Raw genomic sequence first — 13,868 nt, 5'->3', positions numbered from 1 at the left:
CAACATTATGTTTGGATGACCTACTCAGGAATACCACGCTAAACAGACTCTCGCAAAAATGTGCCATTGCAGACGGATTACACATATATATTATACCACTATCATAAGTGGCTCTGTGAAATAGATAAGCTGAAAAACTTGGGCTCATGAGTGCCACATGAGTTCACACTGACAACAAGAATCCCGTCTGAAGGTGTGTAGTTTCCTGCAGCTGAAGCACAATATTCGGATTGCCACTGTAGATGTAAAACAAGGTTATGAAAATTTTAAACTGTTAAAACAATGGTTGGATCGTGACAAAGTCTAGAATGACTTCTTAACTACGTCTCCACTCACAAATATTTTTGGTATGGTGAGAATCATCCACTGTGTTCTTCTCAGGTGAGGTGAAACCATCAATGGAAATCTTATAGTGCTAAAACCTGTGAAATGCATTAAGATTTTGAAAGTATTCAACAATAGTTAACATACGTGATGTAGACATCTTGCACTATAATGTTGTTGTGCAAAGAACGTTGCAGGCTCTACATAACTTGCAGTATGAAACTCTTTCTTACCTACGTATTTCTCTGATATTTCCCCATTGACTACCACCTATTCTGACATCTCGATCACTTCTTGAAAGGAAGACCTTCTCTGATAATTAGGTTGTGTAATGAACGGCTGGGAACTTCTTATCGAGACTCCACACTTCTTTTGCCATAGAATCTAGTCGTTAGTTAAGGTTTGAGGGATGACAAACGTGTGTGGTGGCGGATTGCGACTATTTGATTAACAAAGTTTTGTTTTCATATTTTGACCTATCAGAATGATGCACCTAGGACGAACATTTCATTCGCATCAACCTAATACTATTGGTGCGACAGTTGAATTCAAATTTGAACTTGAGCGCTGATCTTACGTCATCCAACTTGCTTACAGCAACGTTGCCAACACTGATGTGCGAATCCGATTGCGCTGACATACTGTATGTTTCTAGCGAAGGGAGACTCTTGTTAACTTGTCGAAATATTCGCATGCTGAAAGAAAAGTTCTCATTGCATACTTGGGAATGATGTTCATGCCGACTGCCAATTCGATTGCTGTATACTATTATATTAAAATTTAATTATACTAATTGTACAGTATAAATAGAAACTTCTCATCATGAGCTTACAACAGTTTTAGAAGACCTTTGAACTTGAATTTGATCAACACTTAAACCTAGAAGGACTTTACGTAAGAATACTAACGACTGTTAAATTACTTACCAGTCCACTCACAATAATGATTAAAGCTTTTCTTCTCGTCGCATTCATTCTTGTGCCCGCAACTACACTAATTTCCCAACATACAACACACAATGAGCCAACCAGATGTGAACCTACAAAGAAGAAAACGGAACAAAACGTTAAACAAATTAAGTATGAATTCTTAATTACTTCAATAGCTATTCGGGATATCTTTAGCCCTGATATACAATACAGGTATTACATAGATGTCAAACTGACCTAAAGTTATGTAAGAGCACGGGCGTTGAACGCAAACTATAAGAAATACTTCATTAATATGTAATTTCTGTCATATGTACCCGATTTCTGTGTGGTTTATATTTGAATATGTGAATGTTAATAGGATAATGATCACTACTTGTTCTTTCTCGTCCAAATAGTTAAAGCTTAATATTTCATGCAATTCTATCTTATTCCTCTTTTTCACCTCAAGAATATTCTTTCAAATACCCATGCGGATTTTAATGTGCAAAGTTTATTTCAATAGAAAATCCACATACACACTGGCACACAATAACTATTTCGAAACTAAATGTTCGAGTTTTATGGTGTACAGTGGGCCACATAAATTCTTGAGGTACAAAATCCGTAAGTTAGGCAACCCTACTGCGCCCGTTCCAAGATTAATTATGCGTGGTAGAGTAGCTAGAACAGCAGCACGAAGTTGCCCCCACCTGTTAAAAGAACAAATCATAAAGAGGTTTTTGTGCAGGAGTGAGGCAAAACGCTGGCTGACGAAATGACAAAAGGGAGTCTTTGCATACTTGTATTCAAAGTACACAGCACAGTACCAGAAAAAAATACAGACACCGGAGGGCCGTTAAGAAGATAAGTCGGGGGACTTATATAATATTATAATTAAATCAAATGAAGGGTTATATAAACGAGTTAACTGACTTCAAATGACTAAACATACATGTGTATCAAATAATATACGGATAGATTATGCGGTATATGTAGTAGGTTATTTTTTTTTTAAGTAAAAACAAAGCCTTGCGTTGAGTTTTGAAATTATTAACAGTAGTCCTACCTGCAAATTAATTAAAGTATGGATGGATCATTCAAGGGAAGAACAAAGCCCCTCATGAAAATTTTGTGGGTCTGACAGGGTCTGAGATTCTAGGTTCCGGCGCCACTGATTGATACGTAATATTACTTCGAAAGAAGAACTTGTCCGATTTCATTATTCGTTAAATGACTTTTGAAAATGCTGAATATTGGTGTGCAGTAAATTATTTGTAAAAATTAGAAATGCAAAATTCGATAACACTCAAACGAGTTGGAGAACTTATCAGTATTAAGCGTATTTCCCCTTACGTTGCAACTATAAATGAGGGTTCCTGATTTGCATAATATTTGTATAATATTTGTAAAATTTTACACACTGAGACACAAGGAGAAAAGAGAAGAATATAGTGTAAATAAACAACAATTTAAAAATGCGCGAAATTAACGGATAATATCAAATATAGAACCATTAACAAAATTAACTCGTTTTCTTCATTCATTTCTCTTCCTTTATTTTGAGAATTACATCACTGAATTTCTCCACTAGAGATTATCTTTCATTTAGCAGCACCCAACTGGAGCTCAGCCTTGTAAATGAAACATTTTAAAAAGTGTAAAAGGCGAGAATCGAACCCGAAACGCGGAAGTACGAAACCACAACGCTAACCGCTAATCTAAAGCGTTACTTATTTGCGATCGCCTAAATAAAGAGTCTTTTCTGTTTGGTAAAAAACAGTAGCTTGTTAATAGTCAAATTGATTGGCAAAACACAGGAATATGTAATTGAGAACTCGGAGGCCATTATATCATTGTGTTCACTGAATTATCAACATTACAGATTTTTTGAAAGCGAAATACAAAACTCCTTTATTTTGAATCAAATACAGCGCGTATTTTATAATCCTAAATAAACTAAAGACGAATCGATTAAGGTGTAATCGTGGTTCAGTGGTCAAGCCGCTCGACCAGCAATCTGAAGGTTCTCCGATCTGATCCGAAGGGCAGTATTTATTTTTTTTTTTTACTTTAGAATTTGTGATGGCGATTGAATGGCGATGACACATGTTTTATTATCTTCAGATATTTGAATACTGGAATGTTTCAATACTTGAACTATCAAATCTTCAGGAATGATAATAGTCATAATAATAAACTAATAATATTTATTATTATATCGTAGAAGATTAAAAGTTAGGAGCTTATTATCGCTCAGGTCATACCATTACAACCAGAAACGTGACACTTGGCAATAATAATTTGGTGTTCTTTAGTGTTGCCCACGAAAAGCGGAATTTTTCATCTCATTTCTAAAACAACACAAACAAAATCGAAACGAGACATTTTACATTCGAGACGGGACAAGGCTCATTCAAATAATCATCTTACTTTGGAGATGAGAATTGAGAAAAGACGAAAAGTATCGTAATCATTTTTCGTTTTATCTCGATTCTCGAAATAATGTTCGGCAGAATTTCGGATTCCACGTTAATCAGTAAGTCCACGTCTCATAGAGTCTCGCTGCTGAAAGGGACGCTAAACTAAAATCAACTCAAATCAACCCGAAATATTGTATGTGCATTCTTAAGTAACAATCGCTTTGTATACTCAATCTTATACACTTTTTTGTTCCTTTATATTTCGGAGCTTATTAAATTTATTATTGCCTGTGTAGGTATTTTTGTAGCAAAGCTTTTATAATTACTTCTGCATATTCTACAAGTTAGTTTATTATATGTTTTACTGTTCAGTGATATTCAGTTATTTTTATTACAGTTATTTTCCTTAAAACGTACAGTACAATACTTTATACCTGAAGCTTTAGTGGAACACTTTCATTTAAAAATTTATGTAGCTACACAGGTTTGTCCTATAGTTCCGGACAATCCCCAAAATCCCGACTTATCTCTAAGTTATGCCTAATTTTATGGCAACTTTAAAAATTGTATTATTATTATTATTATTATTATTATTATTATTATTATTATTATTATTATTATTATTATTATTATTGAAGTTTTGTGAATTTAATGGTTCACCCTGTATCGCAAATGTTAAGCGCTCTCTTTATGCTTATTTTAGTCGTAGCCCGCTCAGCTTTGGAGCTGCTGTCACTGAATCTATTCCATCTCCCGCCCAGTGGGCATTGTGCTGGACAAACGCCGTGTGTGTAGATTTTCTCGGAGTTATGTGTCCTCCCACATTCTTTATTCCGCTATTGTTTCATTATCATTATCGAGGTCTCCTTTAGCTTAGCCGTCATGACCATAGAATGTAAAACTTAAAAACTTAATTTTACTTTCGGCTTTTATGAGTTCAGTAGCTCTACCTCCTACATGAAATCTGACTGGAATCCTTTCGTTTAACATTTAGCTATCAGTAGAGACGTACGCACAGGATTAAAATAAATTTTTCGAGTATTATTTATTTTAATGAAAGAAGTATCAAAATTTATTAAAAAATAAAATATAAAAACAGCTAACTTTTGGCCGGGTTTGAACCCACGCGTGATCATTTTTGTTTGTAATTCAAGGGTCTCGGGTTCGATTCCCACTGCGGTAATTAAGGAATTTTTTATCAAATACAATATACTTCTGATGTGTAATAAATTGAAAAATACTCAATTTCTTTCGGTTTTACAATTTAGAGTGGAAACGGCTTTCTTCACAGGGGAAATACTGTACTAGCAATATGACGTCACATGTCTGTATACAACCTTGAATCGTCCTGTCTTTGGAACCTATCATGCTTAGCAAACTATTCATGAATACACAAGGGTCATGCTTAGGGCCTGGTATGAGTCATAATTGTGTCTGAAACGATATGGTTTCCTAGCAATTATTCCGAACGTTCTACACTATTACTCCTACTGCTAGAAATAATAATAATACTTTCGTTCGTCATTTCCAACACGTTCCTTATATCTGTTCAACCAAAATTTGTAAAAGGAACTATTCTTTTTTATATTCGTATGTATATTTTGTTGAAATATCAATATATATATATGCTGCTGTTCTAGCTACTCTACCACGCGTAATTAATCTTGGAGCGGGCGTTAGTTGGGTTGCCTATTCACGGATTTTGTACTTCAAGAATTTATATGGCCCACTCTACACCCTACAAAAAATTAGGATTTTTTTCTATTTAATTTAGAAAAACAAAGCGGTCTACAACTAAACATGATATTTTAATCAGTCTGCATAATGAAGCAGGGAAACGTTAGTGCAGATGAAGTATATCAAAATTTAATTACGGTAAGTCTACAATCTCTTCGTGGAACTATCTGTAGCTGTACTTCTTTACAAAGGAAGATAAATAATTGATGTTTATTTGAGTAGAATGGTTTGCCGAAGGTTGCTTTAAATCTAGATAGTGGTTCAATACGAGATTTATTGTGTAAATTTCGGGAATGTAAGTAAGTGAGAAGATATTAATAAATGAAACTTTAAGCAAGAAGTATTTCCAGATCAAATCTAAGCCCAGGAGTGTAGCCAATAGAAAAATAATGAAATCTTTAAGTTTTACGTCCCACGTTTATGCCGGTTAGGCTAAAGGAGACGGTGATGATGAGAGATGAGTGAAATGGTGGAATGAAGAAAGTAGGAGGAAACGGCAGAACCCCGAGAAAACCCACGAGCACGGTGTTTGTCCATCACAAAGTCCACACAGCGCGAGCTGGGATCGAACCAGGGATTCCAAACACCGGAGATGAACGCTCTACCACTGAGCCACCGCGCCCCCGTGTAGCCAATAGACTTCTAAGAGGGAGGCAAAACGTTTTTCACGGGACCGAGCTTATTTATCCCGAAAGTCTTATTTCAGGATATGAAAACATTAAATACAAACCAATTCAGATAGAAATACGTAACCTATCCATTTATATAAGAATGACAATAATGTTGGACAATTAACTGCTCCTAAATCAATGAATGTATTTCCATGCTTTTTGGTACGTCGTTGGACCATGGACTAACATACGTTCTATCGTATTGATTTTCCTGAAAGATGTGTTGTGGTGGGGGATAAATAGATTTAAAAAATCGTGCAAAAATACAGTATTGAACCGAGTTCGTCAAATTAAAAAGATGAAACTCTGTAAACCAATTCCGCATTAGAAATAAGAGAACAAGTGTCCCAATGTGTTTTAATAATTTCCTTTTTAAGAGGAAAGGAGTGTTACTTGGATTTCTCCAAATAACTAACCCAAGGCTTTCGTATTTCAGTAAGAGTTTGCATACAGCAGCTTTACCTTTACGATATGGACAAGAGACTGAATCATATCCTGTAAGAGTGTATAAAGCTAGTATTTCCTTGAATTTTCACCCAAATGAATGACACTCGCATTGGTGTCAATTATCTTACCATTGAACTTTTTCATGGAGAAAAGGGCATCTGGCTCGAACACATCCTTATCACCACCAAGAAGCTGCACACTTTTCTGTCCATTTTGGGAAAACATCTGCAGAGTGTAACTGGTAAGAGTGACTCTGCTTCCTCATGCGTAAACAAGGCTCTTTCACTATTTATAAACTTTACATGAGGGCTAGAATGTTCAATAGAGCACAGAAGATGAATGAGTTGTGCCTTAGTATACATATTACTAAGAACAGCACTTCGCGCGAGCAGTGGTGTCTACAGAGTCAAAACAAGTTGCACTGCACCACCAGTTGAACGTCTGTCTCATTCATGAGACTTTATAAATGGAGTCTTATAATTGTCGAAGATTACGTGCGTATCATAATCATGGGATGGGAAGAATACGTATCATAGTCGCATTCCCTTTAACATGTTCGACTAAAGACCTAACTACTCCTAACTGGCCACAGCGCATGATACAATAAAACATTCCCATCTGCTAGCAGCACATCTGGTCTTGGGTCTGTTGAAACTATGATAGCAAGCTCATTTGTTAGTATTGCGTTGTTACCCTTTCGCATGTTGCCATATTCATCAAACAGAGAGAATCGCATGGGAGAAAGCTCATATTGAAGACGAGTATTAAGATCTATATTCTTATGTTGAAAGATAACCAATAGTCGAGCATACAGTTTTTCTACATCATATAACTCTTTTTTCTGACCCTGAGAGTTTTTTTTCATTGGTGCCATGGTGATTACTTCTTTGCGGATGCTATCATGGAATCCATTTGTGAGTTTGTTTTTAAAAGTAGTGGTCATTCTGTCGCCAATTATTAATGCATCATGTACACTTACTTTTTCATCAGCTGTCTGCTCACTGACGATGTTTATTACAGTTTCTTCTTGAAGCAGCTGCGAGTGTATGTACTGAAAAAGATCTAGCATTATTTTCTTCCAGTCAAGTTTTGTCTGTGTTGTCTGACTTCTTTATGTGCACCACACTCCACATCATGAGATGAAGTTTCGAACATCGTATCCATTAACATAGACAATGTGTTGGAGATAGGATTGAAAAGGACCCACCCTCATACTTGACCAACAGACAGGCTCATCTCAACAAGGCCACCTTTTGCTTTGTCATACCGGATGTAAGTTTGCTCTCCAAACTGGTCAAGCGTCACAACATTCCAGGAATCTGGTCTGTGTCTACAGACATGCACTCCTTTCTCTAGAAGAGTTCTTACGTTACTAGGTAAGACATTTTCCATTACTAATACGTGACAAGTGATTTATCTTGCATAGTTTCAATGTTCTGCTACAAAGAAGTGCAGTATCAGGTGCTTTAGATAGTACAATTCAAGCAACCAATCTCCTTCTCTCTGGATTTGTAAGAATAAGTGTATTACCATGACGGGTATAATGAACATGTCTACATACAATCTACCATTGGGGTTCTGTCGGATTTTCTCAAGTTCCATCTAAAGAGAATTTACATCCCCAATTCCACTTTGTCCTCAAGAAGTACCGTCACTACCATATGCAGACCTCTGATTGTTTTGAACTTGTCTTTCCAGACAACATATTGGCAACTCCACCGTACGCTGCTCTTCCAAACCAGTCTCTTGCATAAGATGACCAATGCAACCAATGAAAGACATCAGAGTATACATCATCCCGGGTCTTGTTATTAGATGTATCCAACGGCTGGGATCTGATTATTTAATCTTCATTAATCATTGTTAGTTTATATAGCTGCATATCCGCACATATGTGAATAAACGATTATCAATGCTCACTTCTCCTGACCTCTCCCCTAACTCTCTTCTTTGTTTCTGTTAGTACTTTGAAGTCGCTGCCACATTACAAATGAAAAATCGCGAAAAGGTAATTTTGGGGAATTTTCCCAATAAAATTCCCTCTATTATTTTCCTCTTATACGTATTGATCTCATTGGCGTTACATCATTTGAAAGTGTTTTTTATTGTAATTCAACTGATAATATAATTTGTACCATTGTGACATTTACAGGCTTAAGTTGTTATTTTTAAATCGAACATTTAGATTCCGGATGAAATCCCGAAAATCTGAAAGTCACGGGAATTGGCCACGAGTGCCAGGGTGGCACCCGTCATAATATGAAGGTTGAAGTACCTAACCATCATAAAATGCAAAGAAAAAAGCTTTATACTAAATGTTACGGTGTCGCAAATTTTTACATGGGTCACCTCCAGACTAAGTACACATATGATTATCGTGATTATAAGAGACCCCTGGTACCTTGGAGGGTGGCAAGTGGTGATATATAAAAGAATCGAAAACGACAGATATTAGTGTCGGTTTCATAGCTGTTATGGTCGCTGAGATGAATAGTGCAGTGATGAAAAGGGTCATGGATTTACCGGGTCACGGCTTTTGTCCAGGTCATCCGAGTTTCCGTCTCACTTCTCAGACTTGGTGGCCCGGACAGATCCATTGACCCAGTTAGACCCCATCACCCAGACAGACTCAGTAAATCGAACGGATCCGTGACTCAAAAGCAGCCGAAATATCATCTCTGCAGAGTTACTGTAGAGTTTTATAGTTGATTAATTGTGTTCTCTGCCCAAACATTCATTTCTTTGATTCTATGTGTGACATTTCTTAATCAAGATAACATGTCTTAAATATTTTAAATATAATTTCATGTTTATTTGTCTTTCCGCACTCGTTTTTTGAACATATGGTATACAAAAAGAATCACAAAACACTCTTTGGGCTCAGCTATATCTTTTATATTCTAAACCACAAGTTTTACAGATCGATTAAACTTTAACGATCCCTCGTAACAGAGATGTATAACTTATTTTTCTGTGATTGTGATCGGTTATTTTTCTGAAAACCTTGAGATTATCTTTTAGTGAAATGCTTGACAAACAGATGCAAGCAACAAATCAGAAAGAAAATTATATTTAGTGAAAAGACAATGAGAGAGGAATCATGTTCGTTAGAATTACATTAGTACCCTCACACACTCCCATATATGTGACGACGTTACATCTCCGGTCCCTACCGGATCACTGAGTCACTCCAACATAGGTCCGCGCGGTTCAGACTGAGTCATGGGTCTCTCCGAATCAGTAGCGTAGCGTGATATTCCGAAAGGAGGATGCCAAAGTTAGTCATTTGTGCGATATAGTACTACTGCAAGCAGCAATACATAGCTATTCCGAATGGAAATATAGGGTTATACAAAATTTAGGAGGAAGCCCCCCTAATTGGAGGTCTAGTGGGGCATAGAGAAGCGAATGCGTGGATTATGTTAGAATTTAATAACCAATTGGCTCAGCTCCTTCTTGCCACTACCGTTGTGACGAGAAAACTAGGCCCCACTTTTGTATAAACATTGTTTCCAGTATCGTTCCCTTCATTTCTTTCTCGTGGGCGGTTTTTTTCTCCACATACCACACGTCAATCTCATTCTTAAAAAAAAAAAAATATCACCCCTAGAAATTTGTCATCTTGGGTTTGGAACTCAGACGCCCGTTCGTGAATATGGGCCTGAGTGTATATATCATTTGAAGATGTAAATACAAAGCACTTAAACCAACTCTGGGGGCCTGTTTCTGTATCCAGATACTGAAGTCAAGGGCGGAAATCTGTCTTCAACGTTCGTGGGATGGGTAAGACTGTTCCCATAATCCTTTCCTTTTTTTAACGATGTTCAAAATATTTATGAAGTTGAAAAAAATGCTGTGGAGGATTAGGGGAGCAGAGTTGTCTATAACATCGGCAGAAGGGCACATTTTAAGGCTTATTGTGGGGGAAGGGGAGAAGAGACTCATATTACAGTAGATGAATCAGATTTCTGAGGTAAACTTGTTGTACTTGTATATTATATACCAAATGATGTAGATGAAATAGTGGTACATATCATTATTACAACTCAGTGCCGTGAGCACATTCTGAAATTTGAATATATGCATAATAATAATTGACATGTTTCTACTTACGCATCCACAATGATCCACATTAAAATTTTAGGACATTTGTTTTATAACAATACAAATAATGACTTCCCCAAAACTATGAAAGAAAATCAATCAGGCCTATATTTGGCGCAACAATACTCTTATCTGAGCAAAATTATGATTACCACAATAGCATTATAGGAATTGTTACAGAAATTAAACAAATAGTTGAAAATAGACTACTAATAATTAATGGCAATGAAATATTAAAGAATACGATTCTTTTTTAAAAATGAAACAAGTCAAAGGACATCAGTTTCCTTTGTGGCAGTCGGATAGAAATCATCATCACAATCTCAAATCGGATTATTGGGGGAGTGGACAAGATTGTAGGGAACATGTTCCCCTTATGTCCCCGAGATTTGTGCCAGTGACTGAAAGGCCCTGGCAAAATCTTTGCGAGTGACGGGGAGTGGTGGCTCTCTTGTCCTACCAGATCGGTGACCGTAATTCTACAGAATGCTTTAAATTTATGCCTGTGTCTGTGAGCTCCTTTACGATGAAGATTACAATTACGATGCATTTAGTTACGATTAAGGCATAACTATTTTAATACTATTATTTACATAACCGGTATGCTTCAAAAATGCGTTGAAATAACCATTTCCGTTTTGTTCTATTTCCTTTATATTAGAGCTCGTACGTTCTGTTCAGAAACTATAGCTTAGTTCAAAATATATACAGTTGGAAATACTTGAATATGCCAGCGTATATCTAAAACAAATGTCGGGTTGCAAGGGATGAGGAAGAGTGAGAAGGGAAGTATTGCGCATGCGCATTCAACAGAAAGCAGACGAAAACCCCGATGCTTTCAGTAGGCCTGGAAGCCAGAGGAAAATAGCATACGACAGGGGGAAAGACAGAAAATGTGCATCTGAGCGAAGCGCATGCGTACGTTCCTCTTGTCAAAGTAAGTCGAGAGAGCGCGCCAGAAGATTGCGGTGGAAATAATTGTGATAATTACAAGCAAACAATTTATATGTAATGAAATACGTACTTTTTCTTATTAATAGGGGATGCCGGGCATACCGGCGTTCCCTTACGCTACGCCGCTGCTCCCATTTATCATCTATTCAGGTCACACCGGGTATGTCAGGGTCACGAGTCTGTCCGGATTACCGAGTCTCGTGGGTCATGGGTCTGACTGCCTCTGGGTCTTCGGAATTTACACTTTGTTGGATCATGTTGTACACCAAGTTCGGTTAGATGTATCAAGAGGTTGTGCGATTTCACCTCAATTGAGTCGTTGGGTTGGACACCTATATTTAACTGCACAGTGGGTTGAACTTATTTCAACCCAATTTAACTAAACACTTTGACCCTATTTGGGTCGGAGCAGTTTTAGGAACCTGGTTAGGTTAAAATATGCATCAATAGGGTCAATTTCAACCCAATCATTTTTCTCAGTGTAATATATGTTTATTAACCTTCCATTTTTTCAAACTTACGAGTTATCTTTGAATTACGGTATATTTGATATTGAAATGCATTGAAAACTCAAAATCGCTAGGGGCACCATTTAATATTATTCTATTGAACTAAGTTTTCTCATGGGTTACTTTGGTTTGATATGGAACCACTTTAGGAGTGAAACTAGCAAAGAAACTCAAAAATCAAACAATAACGGCTACCCTCATGTATAAGGGGGAATCAACTGAAACCCGTTCAGTGGTCATAATTCATGAAATAAGTTTTATTTCGAGCGGAAACTTGTACATTGTCTAGAGGCGTCTATGGTTAGCGTGCAGTAAAAATATTGTTCAGAAGAAGTCACCATGAGAGTTGAGACATTTGTCACACTGTGTCACTAACTTACAAATGCCGTCCATGTAAAATTCGGACGGCTGACTATCAAACCAATCACGCACAGCGTCCTGAACCTCAGCGTCAGACTGAAATCTCTGACCTTCCAATGCCTTCTTTAGAGGCTCAAATATGTGAAAGTCACAAGCTATGGATTGAATACTAAAGCGTCTATCCGCAGCTATAGCCGCATTCACCTTTTCACGATTGTCTTCTGTGGCAACGACATGGGCTTGACCAGGACAGGAATAATTAGTGGTTTGTTCACGCCCCTTCTGAAACATTCTGGCACAGCCCACTACTTATTTTGGAGACGCATGCATCACCATACACGTCTTTCATACGCCGGAATACTTCAGCTGGTTGACAACCTTCGGCACTCAGAAACTGGATGACGGCACGTTGGTTCTGTTTGGATGGATTGGGGATCTTGAAAGCCATCTTTCACTCGTTATACCTGCAAAGCGAAAACACATACCAACAACATTTCTACACCCACCACACAGGGACATTAGCCATTACACACTATTAAACAAACAATATCCTCCTACACACTATACCAATAATACATGGAACGAACGGGTTTCAGTTGATTGCCCCTTATATAATGTGTAAATTTGAATATCAACAAGTTTTGATGAGTAAAACACAACTATTCATAGCTGCAATATTTCTTATTAAGTCAATAATTAACTTTTATATCGGCTGTGTAGTTTTCTGAATGTGAAATTACACTTTATTATATATGTAAACTACAATATATAGAGTATTTTATATGGTGAAATTAATAAACATTGATAAAAGTAACGTGAAAAATGAAAAGTTCCATAAAAATGATAATAAAAAATGATAACAAAAAGGTTCCATAATGATCAATGTAAGTAAAAGACTATATAAAGCAGGTAAATACTCTACTTTTCAAACCTTCATTAGTGTTGTTACAAAGACAAAACCTAATGTCTATAAAATAATACATTAATTATGTAAACCATACATACCAAGAGTACTTTTCTATTGCATATGTTCTCTACATCATGGGTGACAAAGTAGGATTGAAGTTTCGTGTAAATATAGAATCAGATGACAAAAAACAATAAATTTCAGACAGTATTTTGTTTGTTGCTAAGAAACAGCCTTATATATATAGAGTTCAAGTTGCATTGTTACTCCAGTGCTCCATTGAATTGTTTTCTTTATAAAAACAGACGCAGATGAAGTTAACCCTATAAATACTCATGTTGTATCAAATACCTCAGAAGTGAATTATTTTTAAAATAGGGGTTGCGATGTTCAGTGGAACAAAGTCTGATTAAACAAGTGAGTTTCATTTTACAGTGTGAAACTGCGGTAAACCTCCAAAGTATGCGAATTCAATAGTCACACTAGAAGAAATATATCTACAAGTACAGGATACAATAGAGGAA

The 13,868-nt window shown here is 36.7% G+C and overlaps 1 protein-coding gene across 1 annotated transcript in view; it reads right to left on the bottom strand.

Annotated features, from left to right (window-relative positions):
* Positions 1-13,586, bottom strand: part of LOC145663681 (uncharacterized) — a 68,250-nt gene extending 54,664 nt beyond the window's left edge. Inside the window, exons 1-2 of the mRNA XM_081729777.1 lie at positions 13,443-13,586; positions 1,251-1,363 (exon numbers count right to left, since the gene is read on the bottom strand). Of these exons, the coding sequence (XP_081585903.1) occupies positions 1,251-1,298 (48 nt within the window). The 5' untranslated portion in view covers positions 1,299-1,363; positions 13,443-13,586. The remainder of the gene's footprint in view (positions 1-1,250; positions 1,364-13,442) is intronic.
* Between the last annotated feature and the right edge of the window lie 282 nt (positions 13,587-13,868).

This window comes from Thermobia domestica, chromosome 11 (genome assembly GCF_964235325.1).
Source record: "Thermobia domestica chromosome 11, izTheDome1.hap1.1, whole genome shotgun sequence".
Lineage (NCBI taxonomy): Eukaryota > Metazoa > Arthropoda > Insecta > Zygentoma > Lepismatidae > Thermobia > Thermobia domestica.
The sequence above is the reverse complement of the archived record's forward strand: the minus strand, read 5'-3'. Positions and strand labels throughout refer to the sequence as shown.